At 36.3% G+C, this 17990-nt stretch overlaps 1 protein-coding gene across 1 annotated transcript; it reads left to right on the forward strand.

Annotated features, from left to right (window-relative positions):
- The first annotated feature begins 7681 nt into the window (after positions 1-7681).
- LOC131069675 (uncharacterized) lies at positions 7682-9443 on the forward strand. The gene has a single exon (XM_058005184.2). The coding sequence runs from the start codon at positions 8749-8751 to the stop codon at positions 9280-9282; it is 534 nt and encodes a 177-aa protein (XP_057861167.2). The 5' UTR covers positions 7682-8748; the 3' UTR covers positions 9283-9443.
- Positions 9444-17990: the final 8547 nt, after the last annotated feature.

The raw sequence follows: 17990 nt of genomic DNA on the forward strand, positions 1-17990 counted from the left end.
TAATGCCATTCATTTCCCCTATATAACCTCCTACATAAATAACTTCCCAAAAAATAACAACCAATAATTGATTTATTAAATTAACTATTATCTGACCTATTTATTATTTATTTATTAAACTATATACTATAGATCATATAAAAGACGTAATTTAAATCAAATAAATGTGTTTGAAAATCTTGGTAATGACGTTATGGTATGTAAAATCCCCAAAAGTGTCACTTTCCAAGACCAATCTTGAGGCAAAAAAGCAAGGAGTGGAGAAGAAAAAGTCTTGATGGTGTTGAGCATGGTGACTAAACCATAATGCATGTTTAATAGACTTCTTTTGTGTGTAAAAGGGATAGGAAGGAGAGGGAAAGATGAAAGAAAGTTGACCATTGATTGAGACTCTAATGTGTAGAACTTTCCAAACAATCAATTGGGCTTGAGCTTTGTCTCTAGACCTCTAAATTAAAGAGCTTAACTTGTTCTATCTAGATCGATTGAACATAATGACATTTGAGTTTAAGATGGGGAGGAATGGAGATTGGAGGAAGCAATTGCCTATAAATAGGTTTGAGAGGGAAGACTTGGAAGTTTGATGTTGGCGCCATTTCCAATCTTTAAGGAGGTTATCATGACAAGGGGTGGGCAATAGATAGTATAATTTGAGAGTAACTAGTTGTTGGATTTTCTTGAGTGGAATCTTGTCTAAAGGGGAAAGATTGAATTGAAACTTGAGTTGCTTTCATGCTTTCCAATTAAATATGATGAGACTCTACAAGTCTCAGAAAACTTGAATGTCTTTATTAAAGAGGTGTTTACCTTTAAGGGTTTTTATAATAGCAAGAGGAGTATTGTCTTCATGAACCAAGCAATTCCACCAAATGGAAGAGGAGGAAAAACTTAAGTTGTGACTCAAAGTTTGATCATATTAAGATAAAATTTTTGAAATAGTTTGTCCATCATTCCACATGGAATTAAAAGGGGGATATCTACAAGTTTTGAAAAAAGGGGCAAGAAGAAGCCTATCCTTCCAATTGATCGAGTCCTAGTAGTGGCCAATAGTAGTAGTTTGAAAACCATGATGAACCAAATGCTTTCAAGGAGCATCACCATCTAGGGCCCTAACAATCCGCTTAGGTGTAAGACAAATGCCAAGTAAAAGGATCTATGATTTCCAATCCCCCCTTATCTTTTGGTTGAATGTAATGAATCCATAAAGTAGCAAACACGCCTTTTTTATTTCCTTAAGATGACTAAAATTGGTCAATATTGACAACACATCTAAAAACTAGATTAACTCTTCTAATCTTTCTAAACATTTCTATTTCTTCATCTCAATTGATATTTATCTTTACATTAATCATTTTCAACTCATCTTGAAAATCTCAGATTTTACCTTCACATCTTTGATTCTTTCAATATTTTAACTTCTCTATCTTGATTTGTACATCTCCTTTTAATATTCTTAATTTTTATCCTCAACTATTTTTTATATAATGCACATATTATTTTCCTAAAATGGATAAGGATTGAACACGTAATATGTTTTTTTTTGTTTATGGAGAGGCGAGTTTTTCATAAGGTTGCTTCTACAACTTTCATGCTTCCAGATTAGGAATACTTGTTAATACAATAATGTGAGAGTTGTCTCAGACCACACCTTATAATTCATTATTATGATGTATGCTATATACTCAGAATCACTATGTATCTAATTTACAACATTTTCATGCTTATAGATCACAAATGCTTTTCAACACAAATGGTTGTACTATGTGAGAATTTTTTATAATGGCACTTTATGTACTACTTATTGAAGAATTGCCACATTTCAAATTTATGGTCTCACCATCACTTTCATGCTTAATGATCACAAATACTTTTCAACACAACTATGTGAATTTTTCCATTAATCTCACTTTATGATCCATCATCATCCTATCAGTACTACATACTTTAGAATCACCATATTTCAAATTTCCCTGTCTCACCATCACTTTAATACCGCTTACAAAGCACAAATACCTTCCAACACAATTGTGTGAGTTGTTTTCAATTGTACTTTATGATCCATAATCATAATCCAATGCTACATAATGATATGCTTACAGATCATAAATGTTTTTCAAATTTACCTGTCTCGCCATCACTTTAATGCTGCTTACAGACAGCAAATACCTTCCAGCACAATTGTGTGAGTTGTTTTCAATTGTACTTTATGATCCATAATCATAATCCAATACAACATAATGATATGCTTACAGATTTGAAATGTTTTCCAGCACATAAGTTGTTTTCAATTGCAGCTTTGGAACAGGGAATGGACATCCACCATTTCTGCTTGAACTACGCTGGTAAACATGAATCTAAAATTTGGAAGCATAGACAACGCACTTGAATTGTTTTACAGGATAGCTCAAAGAAATGTGGTCTCGTTAAATGCAACAGTTGTAGGACATCCGAGCTGCAAACTGTTTCTATTCAAAAGGATTTTTGAACTTTCAATGAATGTAATTAGTTGGTGTAAATCCAGACTCTGCAATTTTTACCAGTATCTTTTGTCACATATTGTAGCTGCAACTGCCCTCGCAGACAAGTATGCATAATGTGGAAGAATAGGCGGCACACCTGAATTGTTTGACAGGATACCCCATAGAAATGTGGTCTCATGAAATGCCATGATTGCAGGATATACGTAATAAATATTTTCATCTTTCAACCAAATGCAATTAGCAGGTCTAAAGCCTGACTCTGCAACCTTAATGGACAGAGAGATTTTTGTCACATGTATGAAGCTTAATGGGAAGGCGATTTTTGTCAGATATTATCATTGGAAATGCTCTAGTATACGGTATGGAAATTGTGGAAGCATAAACAAGCCACACAAACTGTTTGACAAACTCAAAGAAATGGGGTCTCAGAGAATGCAATGTTTGTGGGATATGCACAAAATGGATTTTTCAAGGATTCTCATGGGATTTTTGAATTAATGAAGCACTCAAGAACATATTCTGGAACTATAAACTTTGTTTGTGTTTTGTTTGTGTTATGTGTATGCTTTAGTGAATGTGGGTTGTACATATTTCACATGGGTAACATTTGGTGCACTACATCTACAATTGATCCTTATGTATATGCTCAACCTACTTGTTCATGACACCCTCAAATTTATCATCAAAACATGAGTTAAACCTGTGGTGGATGTGTGGATCTTTTTTCTTGAGTTAAACCTATGGTAGATGTGTGGATCTGTTGTATTGCTGCATGCAAATCACATACGGATATAGGCTTAGGAGTATTTTAGCAATGTTTGCATCTTAAAAAGATGTGATCAATGATTTTCTCTCAAACATGTATGGAGAAGTGGGTAGATCATGCAAGCAAATGGTAAGGAGATTGATAAAAGATAAAGAATTCAAAAGAGAGCCCCAGATGTAGTTGGATTGAAGGCCTGAAAATGGTATGTGTTTGTTATGTAGGAGATAGATGACATTCGTAATCACAACAAATCTATGTAAAGTTGGAGAAATTGGCTTGGGAGATGAAGGAAGCAAGTTCTTTTTGAAATGGAATGCCCTTTAGAAATAATGTGTAAGTAGGGGGGCATACGAGCCACCTAAGCGAGTCAACTCTTAGAGTGTGTTGGTAAAGCCAATCCTGCAATATGTCCTCATTTGATCTGCCTGAGAGGTGGTATAACTAGGCATGTCAGTATTTCCACATTAATTTTGTCATGCTTGTAATCATATCAATGAAATATATAAATAGTAACACAATTCCTTTTAATCATATAGGCATTTTATTGGCTTTATAACATGGGCATTGGTTTTTTGTTTGTTTGTTTACTAGTCATTATACAAAAGTAATTTGAACACAAGAATTTATATAGTTATGATTTTTATTTCCTTGTGAGGCAATATTGATCATAAGAAATATTTATATCCCCATTAACACTTATGCCCTTATATGTAAGGGTATGTATATCAAAATGCAATATACGTGAATGAGGAGAGGAGAAAAGTGCTTAAACCAAATGACTTGTATTTTGAATATCTAGGCCCTACTAGTGTCTTGTATTTTCCTCAATGAAATATACAAGGATATTCTTATTCTTAGACTAAACTACCCTCTAGGAGAGTCCTTGGATTAAGAAGCTTTAAATTTTCACTAATAAACTCTTCTAGGTGATTGCAAGCCATTACAACTATTGCAACATGGATATGTGAGTTAAATACCAAGTTGTTGTTTTTCTATGCTTATGTGTACATAATCATAGTCCAAATCAACTTTTTGTCTGATTCATACCTAGTTCTCTAACTCAAGTTTATACATGGTTACAAGGTCATCCTTATACTTGTGAACTTTATTTACTAAAATGCAAAATACAAATCTAACATTTTTGCCATCTTTCCCACTTTACACTTTGGCCCTAAGCAAACAAAATCTTTGAATTTGATGCATCATTCAATCACATAAAGAATCATTAGCTATTAGAAGGACACTAATTTGAAATTGAATAAAATTCTAAAATAAAGAGAAATCTGACACATCTAATCACACCTATCATGGTGCATGTGAATCACCTAGAAATCATCCTAAAATTCATGTGTATGTTTGAAGTTTGTAATCTATTTTGAGATATTTTCAAATACTACCTTAGTAGAAAAACTATGAGACTATGAAAGATGATATTATTGTTTAGTAGTCCATTTATCTAAGAATCTACTAAGTACAATCCAAAGATATAAAAAATCAAATTTTTATGTGTAGAGTGAAATTATAGCTTCGATCTAGATTTAGAACTATGAAATCAATATAACATTTAGCAAATAATATATATTTTAATGATATATATACATGACTATCTAGAACATTTCAAGATCTCATGAAACGAAAATCAAATTAACTTCATCAATTAACATTAATTATTTGGTCACAAAACTAAACAATATCCATCTTCATTGTTTATGTATAATGCAATTGTACTTTTTATCTCATATTACAAAGAAATAATACACTCCACTCTTTTTACTTTAAATCTAAAATTGTTTATGGCTTATTACTCCACTTGCTTAATTAACCATAAAGGTATCTCTTATTTCATTCTACATAGAAGATCAACAATTTTGCTTGGAAGTTGATTGCTTGTGTCTTGAGTCGTGGTTATAAGTTAAAGGGTATTGTTATGCCCTGCATAACATACCCCAACTTTTCACTTCTCAAGTTGGGGACCCCCTTTTTTTCTTCGTTGTGTTTTCTTCATGTTTTCTTTTCGTTTGCACTTTAGAACCTCAGGTGTTGCTTCTATTTTGTATCATTTTTGCATGTTACAAAATACCTACCTTTGGGGCACTGTCATGGAGGTGAGCAATGAGCACTAGTTTCGTAACAGTTAAGTGGAACCCTAGAACCCCAAAGTCTATGTTGTGTGTCTTCTCCTTGGTCGTTTTTGTCCTCCTGTCATTGCTTGTTCATGTTTCTTTCGTCCTTCCTTTTCCAGGTTGGTCTTTTGTTTCCTTGTCCTTGTTTTCTCATTTTTTCATGTTTCCTGTTTTCGTAGTTTAGGGTTTAGAGTTAGATTTCATGCTTTCAATAAAATCAACTTTTATCAATCTGTAGGTTGTGGCCTTGTTTCTCGAATTTCTGAAATCCTCAATAATGAACCCCAAAATCCCGAAATCCTCAATAATGGACCCCGAACCCCCGAAATCATCAATAATGAGTTACCCCGGAACTCCGGAATCCCGAAATCCTGAAATCCTCAATAATGAACCTTGAAATCCCGAAATACTCAATAATGGACCTCGAAATCCCGAAATCCTCAATAATGAACCTCGAAATCCCGAAATTATGAAATACCTGCCTTTGGAGCACTGTTATAGAAGTGAACAGTGAGCACTGGTTTCGTAACAGTTAAGTAGAACCTTGAAACCCCAAAATTCTGAAATTTCGGAGTCGCTTATGATTTTGCTAATATGATGAAACTAATTATGTATCTTGTGTTGCATGTTACAAAATACCTACCTCTAGATCTTCTTCTTCTTCTTCTTCCTACTAAATGTGATTCTATTATGGTGATCAATTATACTGCATCCTTATATGAAGAGGAGAGGAAATCTTCTCATCAACTTCTGCTATAATGTGAGAGGTTAGCCCTAAAACAAAAATAGTTGATTTATTTATTTATGCCAAGGTTTCTTCTATGTTTCTAACTACACTTTTAAATCATTGTTCATAATATTTTACTAGTCCCTCCTAAGTTTTTGTCGTCTTCCATATTTTATTTATCTTTTTGTTCATACATTAGGTGAGTGGAAATGGGTTGGGTGTGTCCAATGCTAGACAAATAAATAGAAAGGGAAAGTAAGGCAGAAGACTTTCAAGGTTTAGAGATTGGTTTTGCTACATACCTTATACTTTTTGGGTATTACCGTATTAGTAATCCTACAAGTATGGCTTCCACAAGGAGGAATCGAGATGGGAAGTGGGTTGAGGGTAATGAGTAGGGAATAATTAAGATGGGGAGTGGTTTGAGGGAAATGAGTAGGGAAAATACTATAAGATCAAATTTTTGAGACTTAAAGGAAAAATGAATCTTCAAATTTGGAATTAAGGATGGTGAATACTCAATGCTAAAGGAGAGAAATCATGGAAAATTGTAAATGGAGAATAACTGAGGTTCATGAATTAGTTTTATAGCTTAAAAGGTGCATGATTACATGGAGACCTAAAATCATAGGGCCAAAGACAAAGCAGTGAGTGGATGCATGGTAAATCCATGATAAGGTACATAGTAATGAGAAGTTTAAAAGACTAAAGTAGTCAAAGGTCTCAAACAAAAATGTAAATGTTGGATTTCAAGGAATGGATGGAAATACTATTGACAAGGGGAAACCTATAAGCCCTATATGGGATACAAATAGACACAACCACCCTTAACACTTAGAAATTTCTATAGGTTAAGGTATTTAGGCATTTGACAAGTATAATAAAAGACAAAATACTACAACAAGAACATTTTTTGATAAAGGGGTCTATTGAATGATTTACTAATTAGTTATAAATAGTGGTCAAACATGGTTCTATTAAGAAAGGAAGCACCCAACTTAGATAAATATGCACTTGCTAGGTAATATAGGCCCAACATCACCTAGAAAAAAGTAAGACAAAGATATCACATAACAATTATAGGGACAAAAATATACATTTTTGATTAATGTCAATGAGGGACTCTATAGACAACAAAGTCAAACTAAAATAAATTAGAAATAAATTAGAAGCACACAACAGTCCTTGGTCACATTTTTTTTGAGAAAAGAATATTGGTTGGATCTTTTTTAAGATCAAGTGTTGCCCTATATTCATATGTGATTTGCAATGTGCATGCAACAAGACAATAGATCTACACATCCACCGTAGGTTTAACTCAAGAAATCAGATCCACACACCCACCGCAGGTTTAACTCACATCTTGATGTGATAAATTTGAGGATGTCTCAATATAACTAGCATGAGCAAGTAGGTTGAGCATACACATAACGATCAATTGTACATGTAGGGCACCAAATGTTACCCATGTGAAATATGTACAACTCATCTTCATTAATTCAAAAATCCCATGAGAATCCTTTTAAAATCCATTTTGTGCATATCCCACAAACATTGCATTCTCTAGACCCCATTTCTTTGAGTTTGTCAAACAGTTTGCGTGGCTTGTTTATGCTTCCACAATTTCCATACGTTAGAGCATTTCCAATGATAATATCTGACAAAAATCGCCTTCCCATTAAGCTTCATACATGTGACAAAAATCCCTCTGTCCATTAAGGTTGCAGAGTCTGGCTTTAGACCTGCTAATTGCATTTGGTTTAAAGATGAAAATATTTAAGACGAATATCGTGCAATCATGGCATTTCATGAGACCGCATTTCTATGGGTATCCTGTGAAACAGTTCAGGTGCGTCGCCTATGCTTCCACATTATGCATACTTGTCTACGAGGGCAGTTGCAGTTACAATATGTGACAAAATTCCTTTATGTGGCGGATGTCCATATCCCGTTCCAAAGCTCCCATTTTGTCATAGGCAGGGAGGATGCTGGTAAAAATTGCAGAGTCTGGATTTACACCAACTAATTACATTCATTGAAAGTGCAAAAATCCTTTTGAACAGACACAGTTTGCAGCTCGGATGTCCTGCAACTGTTGCATTTAACGAGACCACATTTATTTGAGGTATCCTGTAAAACAGTTCAAGTGCGTTGTCTATGCTTCCAAATTTTAGATTCATGTCTACCAGTGCAGTTCAAGCAGCAATGGTGGACGTCCATACCCTGTTCCAAAGCTCCCATATTGTCAGAGGCCTGGAGTATGCGTGAAAAGCGTTAGCGTTGGGGACAATATAGATACAGGCGGGAGAAAAGGGTTCAAAAATATTTAAAATTTGAGCGGGATTTACAGTGGACGGTAACGGTTAGTGGAAACGGCAAAGGGGACGGACTAGAGGGGGCCACACCAGCCACCTAAGCGGGTCAACGCTTAGAGTGTGCTGGTTAAGCCAGGCCGCCTGGAAGGCAAATTTAGCCCAGATTTCCATTAATTGGCCTCCCATTGAAGATTCACCAGTTTCTCTGCAGGCCAGACCTTGTGCCCTATGCCCCGGCGGGCTTGTAAATACTGTAATTTTAATTTCATTAAATTGATTTGAGACTGAAATTTCTCTTTCGGTCACACTTGCTTCGTTTCGCTGCCTTCAAATCAAGATGGAGGAGGGGCGGGAGACGCTTGGGGTGAAGCTCCGCAATTTCGAGTTGAGAGATGTGGACGATTTCATGGTTTGGGCGAGCGATGAGGAGGTAACCAGACTCTGCATGTGGGAGACATATAGATCGAGGGAAGTAGCAGAGAACTACATACAGAAAACAGCCATGGTGCACCCCTGGTACAAGGCTATCTGCGTTGGCGACAGGGCCGTGGGAGCTATCTCCCTCGATCGAAGCGCAGACACTACCTCCTGTAGGGCCGAGATTGGATATGTGGTGGCGCGCAGGTGGTGGGGAAAAGGCGTTGCCTCCCAGGCCGTCCACTTGGCTCTGTCCACGGCCTTCGTTGACATGCCAGGTTTGGAGCGCGTCGAAGGCCTGGTAGAACCCCACAATTTGGCTTCTCAGAGAGTTTTAGAGAAGGCCGGGTTTGTCAAGGAAGGGCTGCTCAGGAAATATCGTAGGGCCAAGGGAAGAACTAGGGATTTGTATATTTACAGGTTTCTTGACACCGATTTGCGTCAGTCTACTTGATAGCTGAGATTAGCCGTAAAATAGTGGTAAGTTTTATTGCCCTAACTCGAACCCGGGATCTCTTGTTTCTGGTCTTAAAGTTTTATCTTACCAAATGTAAAAAGAGTAAATATTCGTTGAATTTTTATTAGCATGGATATTTTAAATACATCGATTTAGAAGATGCTGTCAATTTGAATATATTTATCTTAAAAAATTTAAAATTTTGATGTATAAGACAGGTAAATGCTTAGAGAATTTTTCTGAGTCTTTTTGATAGATGTATTTTAGGGATATGTACTATTATTAGTTTTCTATGCAGATGTATATGGAATTGGATGTTATAAATATCTGGGTTATAAATGATTGGAAATTTTTGTTACCCGTGAAATGTGAAAAATTGGTAAACTATGTGCAGGATTAGTGAAGGCTTGCTGTTCAATTCAATTCAATGATTTTTGAAATAATGTTTAGAGTTTTTAGTGCTGAGTTGAGTATGGTTGAAGAAGTATGAGGAAGTGATCTCAATGTCATTAAATAATTTATTTGGAAATGATCATTATATGTAATCTAATGATGTCTGTGTTAGTTAAATCAATATTATCTTTTGTTGCAAAAGAAAAACAAATTTTGTATTTACAATTCCTTCCAAACCACTTAAATAGTTACAAGAGAAGATAAGTGATCTGTTTGCAGTGACTGAATCAAAATCTGCTTGTACTTTCATGTGAATCATAGCCAACATTATGCGCATCTTTCAAGTTGCAACTGATTTAAATTATACTTCTAAGTTCTATCAGTCAACTGTATTAGCTAACACTATCCCTGATTACTCAATCAAAAGGCAAGGACTATGCAATACTAGTTTAGAATCAGTGTTCCACGGGGACGCGTCCCCCCCCTTTTTGGGCACGTCCCCCCGTCAGAAACGTCTCGGGGACGGGGGGACGGGGGGACGGGGACGCGACGTCCCCCGCCGTCCCGCCACCGCCACCCAAGCGCCGCCGGGACGCGGAGACGTCCCCGCATCCCTGCGTCTCCCAGGGAGACGTGGAGACGTCTCCTTGGGAGACGTTTGGGCGTCTCCCAAAGAGACATGGAGACGCCTCCACGTCTCCTTGGGAGACATTTGGGCGTCTCCCCGTCCTTCAAGAGACGTGCAGACGTCTCTCCAAGGACAAGGAGACGCCCAGACGTCTCCTGTCGCCCCCACTTATATGCAATGTTTAAAATTAAAATTTAAAAAAAAGGTGAGTTTTTAAGTTTTTTGAGGGTTAAGGGTTAACTCTAATTGGACGTGGGCCAATAGAAAAATAACACCCAACGCCTTTAGAAAATAATAAAAGTATTTTTGGCCTCGCGGGGCGCTGCCCCTCGACCCCGCCCTGTATCGCGACAGGGAACGCGCAAGGGGCGATGCCCCTTGACCCCAACTTGGGGGCGCTGCCCCCAAACCCCCGTTGAAAAATATAGGGGGAAACCGCGCCGATAGAAGTAGGGAAAATCTAACCTCCGAGTTTGATTAGGCTCCATATAACAACACAACTTAGAAATCTTGGTATTTAGATTTAGTATTTCAAATTTCCTATAGTCTCATTTGAAATGTAATTCTTACACTGTAATACTGTCATACATCTTTTCAAAACTAGTTTTTCAAGTACTATATGTATATGTACAAGTATATGAGCACCACCACCCCGCCACCCCCCGCCGTCCCCCCCGCCGTCCCCAAATTTAGGCCCTTGGTCCCCCCGTCCCGGAAACGCATCCCCCCCGTCCCCCTGTCCCCCCGTCCCCAACGCCCGTGGAACACTGTTTAGAATGCACCCTACAATGCAAGAGTTTTTAAACGAAGAGTTTAATTGGTATAATGTATGTCATGGCATATAAATAAATTGGGTAGTCTTTTAACAGCTGTAATAATATAACTTCCATGTACTTCTGGATAGAGGGAAGAAAAGCATGCTCTTTTTATCTCAGACGCACTACTAATTCAAAAGATATAGTTTTTGTTCCTTAGATCTCCAATATATAGTTAGCTGGCAAAGGGCATGATTTATACAGAAAATCCACACCCTGATGAAGGAGAGACTTAAACAACCCAGGAAATGAGTAAAAGTTATAATGTAACCGTAGAATAAATGTTAGGCCCACTACCCGTTTGCTTTGATTGAAATTTTTGGCTTCTAACTGTCCGTTTTGGACAGATTTTAATTTTTTTTTTTTTTATATTCACTATCGTGGAATCTGGAGGTGTCCTTGCCGAAGCAAGACTAATCCTCCAGTGTGTACAACCCACTCACAAGGTAGCAACACACACAGAGTTAACACAGCCGGGGACTCGAACTCAAGACCATGGGGAGCATACCCACGCCTTAAGTTGCGATCCACGACCGGGTGAGCTAGGGCCGAAGCCCTCAGATTTTAATTTTTGGTTTTTGTTTTCCTTTTTAGGTGGTGGGAGGCAGACTTTGTCGGGAGGTGGTTTTGTTTTTGGGAGAGATTTGACCCAGAGGGAAAGGGGAATGTTGGCCTTGGTATAATGTATTTTTGTTTTTGGAAAATGAATAAGCAGCATGACTCAGTTTTTCTATAGTTCTCGTGTTTCATATTCATGGGATAATCTGATTCCGCAAATCAGAGTTTCTTTTCCATTTTAGTTAAATTATTCTTTTCTTGTGATGGATAAAAGTATCCTTGTGTGTTTCTTTTTCAGAACAGGGTTTTTCTTGGTTTGGCGATTGTGAATCATTGAGCAGTTTGATAGATAAAAGTATCCTTGAGTGTTCTCTTTTCAGAACAGGGTTTTTCTTGGTTTGGTGACCGTGAATCATCCAGTAGTTTGATTGAGAAAACAAGGGCAGAGGAGACTTGAGGTTCTCTCTGCATCAGTTTTGGTATCAAAACAGTCAACAATGGCCCAGAGGGGAAGGGGAATGTTGGCCTTGGTAGGAATGCTACTAATGCCTTAGACCCAATGGAGAGGCTTATTGAAGCCTTAAAAAAGTCAAAGTTCTAAACTAAAGGTTGATATCTCTGAATTTAAAGATGAGTTCAACCCAAATGCATTTCTAAACTAGGTGCAAGAATTGGAGAAGTACTTTGAAATGGAGGATATTGATGAGGATGATCCGAAAAGAGTGAAAATTGCCACATCCAAGTTGAAGTTACATGTAGCTCTGAGGTACGAGAACGTGTAGATTTTGAGGAGGCAAGGAAGAGATAAGATTAGGCATTGGCCTAAGATGCTAAAACACTTAAGAGCTCAATTTTTGACAAATTATCAACAAAAGTTGTTCAAAATATTTCAAAATTTGAAACAAAAGGATAAGTTGGTACAAGATTAGACTAAATAGTTCATGAGGATTCAAATTCGAACAGATATACAAGAAAGTGAAGGACAAGTTGCTGGTCGGTATGCGAATGGACTGACATTTCAACTTCAAAATGAGCTCACATTGCTAAAAGTATCTACAATGGATGAAGCTTATGAATATGTGTTAAGAGAAGAGGAGAAGCTAAATCCAAAGGGCAAATTTATAAGTAGGCTGATAACTACCAAAATAGAGGAAGTGGGAGTTCCTCCAAGCCTCCTAAAGAAGAAGACCTCGATGAAGATGTGAAGCCAGATTTTTGAGGAAGGGGAAGCTCTAGAGGTAGAGGACATGAACAACTACCTTTTGGGGAACGAAAGCCCTTTAAGTGTTTTATTTGTGATGAAGCCCACAAAACTATAGATTGCCCTCAAAACCCTAGAAGAGTGATGGTAGCCCAAGAAGAAGAAAAACCTTGGTCAAAAGAATCTGAAGCTGAGTTTGGAGAAAACCTAATGTTGAGAAGAACCTTAATATCTGGAGAAAAGTTAAGTCCTACAGCTGATTGGAAGAGGAAGAGTGTCTTTCAAACAAAATGCAAATGTAAGGGCAAGGTATGTAAACTTATCATAGATGTTGAATCTATTAATAATTTGTTGAGTATAGAAATGGTTGACAAATTACAACTTGCTTGTGTTTGAAAATTTAACTCCTATGAGATTTCTTGGTTAAAAAAAGATCATAGTGTATTGGTGGATAAATCTTATCTTGTAGCATTCAAAATTGGCCCTTATGTGGATGAAGTGCTCTACGATTTAGTGCTAATGGATATATGTCATTTGTTGTTGGGCAAGCCTTGGCAGTATAACTGAAATGTTATACATTAAGTGTTGAAATAGTAGCTAGCTCGGATACCTATCTATCGTATTTTAATGTTGTCAATGACAATTAAAATACACATGTATTATCTATTATGTAAATTGATTTTAGGGCTGGGCCCAAATACATGTAACTTGTAACTATGTCTTGTTTGGGCAAGACCTATATATAATGTAACTTGTGGATAGGACATGCCCTAAATGTAACTTGCAATTTGGTCTGTCCCTAATTGGGCGATGTAACTTGTGGTCCTATACTGAATGTAACTTGTAGATAGGGTAGACGCAAATGTAACAATTAACTATGTTTTGGGCTGGGCTCAATTGTAACGTGGTGGCTATTGGGCTGGACCCAATACCTAACGTGGAAAAATGTATAATAGTTTGCAAGCCGCCTTGAGAATGTTTAGCGCCAAAAAGGATGGTATATAATCCACTTGAAGATGAAGTCATTTATACAATCATCCTTGGAAAATGCAATCTGCTCTCCTACATTTTAGCGAACTCTTCACTTGTGCGAATTCAGTCAAGGATATTGTTGGGCGAAGTTGTCAAGATCTTCTGCAATTTTGTTCCAGCCTATTGTTGTCATCTGTTGTTGATCCTCTCTTTTGGTCATCTACTATTGATTAGGGCTGCATCCTTCATTACCTTGTCAACTTGCTGTTTGGACAGCAATCTGAGATAAGTTTGCTATATTGTAATTGCCTACAATTGAGATAATACATATCATATTTAAGGCTGGGTTTTTCACCTTCAAGAGGGAGGTTTTCCCAGGGTATTGGCATCTTGTGTCTTGTGTTTTATTACTATTACTGTTTATTCAGTCTGATTATAATTAATTTGTTAGGTTAACATCTGATTGCCTGAAATTAACATGGTATCAGAGCCAGGTTCGTACTAACCAATGATCAGATTTAATCATGCATTTTGTTATTTCATCTTTGTGTGCCCTTGAGCTACGGCACGCAGGGCAACTAGGGCTTGTGGCATCATGATGGTAGTTTGGAGGTGGTTACCTACAGTATGAGCACAAAATGAAACATGAGGTGGTTTCAGGTGTTTTTGTTTCCCTAAACTTTATCGTTGTTTGTATAATCTTGAAAAAGGTTATTGTGTTAGTAGAGTTGCGTGTTGTTGTTTATCTCTGCATTATTGTGGTTTTGCTTATGTTAAACTTATATTTTGAAAAAAAAAAAAGTTTAGCTATGTATTAAGGAAAGATTATTTGCAGTTGTTCGTAGAACCCTAGTATGGGTTTCGCCTCTGAAGTAACATTTTTGTTAAATGTATTTAGTTTTGTTTTTGTAAGCCCTTGTTAGGGCTTGTTGCAAGAAAAGTTATATAATCTTTGTTATGGAGCTAAACCCGTATGTTGTCCTCAAGACTTACTATGTTAAAAGTTAAGATTAGTTTTCAAACCCTTGTTCGAGTATACTGTTTGGAATAGATAGTGGTTAATGTTGTTCATGTAAACCCTAGTTCAAGTTCCCTTTTATATTTTGTATACCCCAATATTATGAATTGAGGGTTTGATTATTGTAATCTATGTTTATCATAGTTTTGCATACCCCTGTTCCAATTGGTTATTTAAAAGCATACTTTTTTTTAATTCTTAACCCTTGTTTGATGTCTTCGGCCTATGGTTTAGTTTGATCACTCAAGGATTTGTGGTTATATGATCAATGTTTACTTTTCAATAACACTAGTTTAGATTTGGTGCTCAGTTTGGTGAAGTTGTATTATGGTAGCAGGTTTTCTTTTATTCTGTTAAGATGATCACTATTTCAGTTGAGCAATTTCCAAGATGATTATTATTGTTTATTGGTTAAAAAAAATTCAAAACGGATTTAAAAAGGAAGTACTATTTGTTAAGGTATTCAAGGATGTATTTGTATATTTTGTTACTTCTTTTATTTAAGAGGATGACAGTTTTATTTCAAAGAACATTATATATGCATATTGTTGTAGGCATTCTTTGAGCTGAGTTTAGTTGTAGCAGAAAGTGATATCATTCTTGATTATGCTCTATTGAGAGTTATTGTTTTGCAGTGATTCAAATGCATGATTATTCTACTTTGTATATCAGCATATTGTGAAAATTTATACGGCACTACAGTGCATTATTTCACTATACTATATCATTGTAAGTATAATGCATATGCTATAAGTTAACTTGCATTATATATGTTGTACCTTTGCTTCTGAATCTCAAGTGATACGAGATTAGAAGATGTTATAAAAGTGATAGAGATGATACTCTGTATTTGTGTCATAACTATGATATGTACATAGTCTATCAAGACATAATGGAAATGTTGACTAATCTGTTGTGCAGGGTCCAAACCAAGCTTAGTTGACAATAGTGTTCCCATATTGTAATGACTATGCACAGATCTTAATATAAGAGGGTCCCATTAGGGGATATTACACACACACACACACATATATATATATACATATACCACCAGCAGTTGTTGGAATTTGGAGTGCTAAAAAGAGCAAATCTGAAAATTATATTAGACTGTTGTTTTATGCTTGATCAGAAGATTAATTCCTTTGATGTGTTTGATGTTGGATGACTAGAAGTTTGGTCTGAAATACCTTTATATCTTTTATCAGAATTATTTTGATTATATTGCAGCTTACTAATTGCTATTGATTCATGGAAGTATAGTTCTCTTTCAGGCTCTAACTATCATTGCTTGGTTAGTATCTTCATTGGTAAATATACTTCACTCTCCTTGTAAACATTCTATGTCACCATCATGTGGTACTTCACTATTAAAAGGTATTAGTAATTCCTCATCTATGATCTGATTGAGTTTTTGTTATAACCTGTATGGTGATGTACAAGTTTCAGGTTGTATGCTACAGGTTGACTTTTATTTTCAATTTTTGTCACATAAGTATTGTTTCAGCATTCTATGTATCATTGGTTATATTGTTAAAGGGATGCATCTAACTTATCATGAATGTTGTGATCCTCACCCAAGGTCATTTTTATATAACCTCATATAGTAGGTGATGCATGTCGAGGGCCAAGGCCATACTGACATCAAAAAATCCATAAGCTTGGATTGATGTGGCTTCAAAGGAAGTTTTGAAATAAGACATAAGGATCTTCACACTCAATTAGAAGAAGTTTGAAGATATGTCATGATCATAATTGCGCCATGGGTCCAATTCATAAAAGGTGAAGTTGGCATTTCTCATCCTTGTTTATGAATACTTATGATACTATGATGCTTGGCTATCAGTATGACATTGAGGATTAAGAGAGAGCCCTATGATCTTCAATAAAACTCTTGGTATGAAAGAGTACTTGATAACCCTAGGGTTTTGTAAAACTTGTTCCTTAAAGTATTTGAAATGCTAATTTTGATTCTTTATGTGGATGATCTAACTCTGATTGATAAAGATAGTCTCATGATTTAATATAAGAAAGAATTAGCTCAGAATTGAGATGGAAGATCTAAAACTAAAATGCATTACTTCTAGGTTAGAAGTGTGGCAAGGATCTAATGAAATTATTCTAAGTCAAGTTTTCTATTGTTATAGAATTATGGATTGTAAACTTACATGAAAACTAACTTGAAGAAGTTGAGTATGTCTGGAGCCAACTATGATCTTGCAGATTCATCTGAATAGAGACAGGTTGATTGGTGAGTGCTTCAGCTAATTAAAGCTAAGCATATTTTGATATATTTGCAAGACACATTTGATTATGGGTTGAAGCTGTCATCATTAGAAGACTACTTAGGTTCAAATTGGTCAAGAAGTGTTACAGACAAGGAAAACACTTCAAGCATTCACTCGCTGCGATCTCTTGAACCTACAGGAATAGTCCTCAGTTGCATTGAGTATTACTGAAGCTAAATACATTGTTGCAAGTGTTGCATCAAGAGAAGCTGTGTGGTTTCTCAAAATTCTTGTTATGTTGCTTTGATTTATCATCAAGGTTGTATAGAGATACCTGACAATTCAGTGTTTTATGGCAGGACAATGTTGTGTTGCAGATGTTCTCACCAAGTCTCTTGAAGCTTGATTACTTCAAAAGATAGACTTGGAGCTGTGGAAAACACCGCCTTGGTTGAGAGGGAGTCTCAAACTTAGTGATACATTGTGTTGTATCAACCACCCTCTGCGGGCAATGCAAGGTGGTAGTATAATCTTCTCAGGGAGAAGAGTAATTGTTACCATCCTCTGCGGGAAATGTAAGATGGTAGGAAAGGTCCTCTCCACCCTCTGTAGGCAATGTAAGGTGGATCCAGTCTATGCTTGTGTGCGAGCTGGAAGATTATGTTATGTAGTTTCATTCTATGCTTGTGTGCAAGATGGAAGACTACAATATTCTAATTATGTTTATTTCATTTTTTGCTTGTGTGCAAAATGGAGAATTATGCTTATTAGATTCCATTCTATGCTTGTGTGCAAGATGGAGGACTATGTTTTCATTCTATGCTTGTGTGCAAGATGGAGGACTATGTTTTCATTCTATGCTTGTGTGCAAGATGGAGGACAATGGTTATGTAAC

This window comes from Cryptomeria japonica, chromosome 11, assembly GCF_030272615.1.
Source record: "Cryptomeria japonica chromosome 11, Sugi_1.0, whole genome shotgun sequence".
Classification (NCBI taxonomy): domain Eukaryota; kingdom Viridiplantae; phylum Streptophyta; class Pinopsida; order Cupressales; family Cupressaceae; genus Cryptomeria; species Cryptomeria japonica.

Bases quoted from the DNA above. Each gene is read 5' to 3' on its own strand.
- LOC131069675 (XM_058005184.2), top strand. From the start codon at position 8,749: ATGGAGGAGGGGCGGGAGACGCTTGGGGTGAAGCTCCGCAATTTCGAG.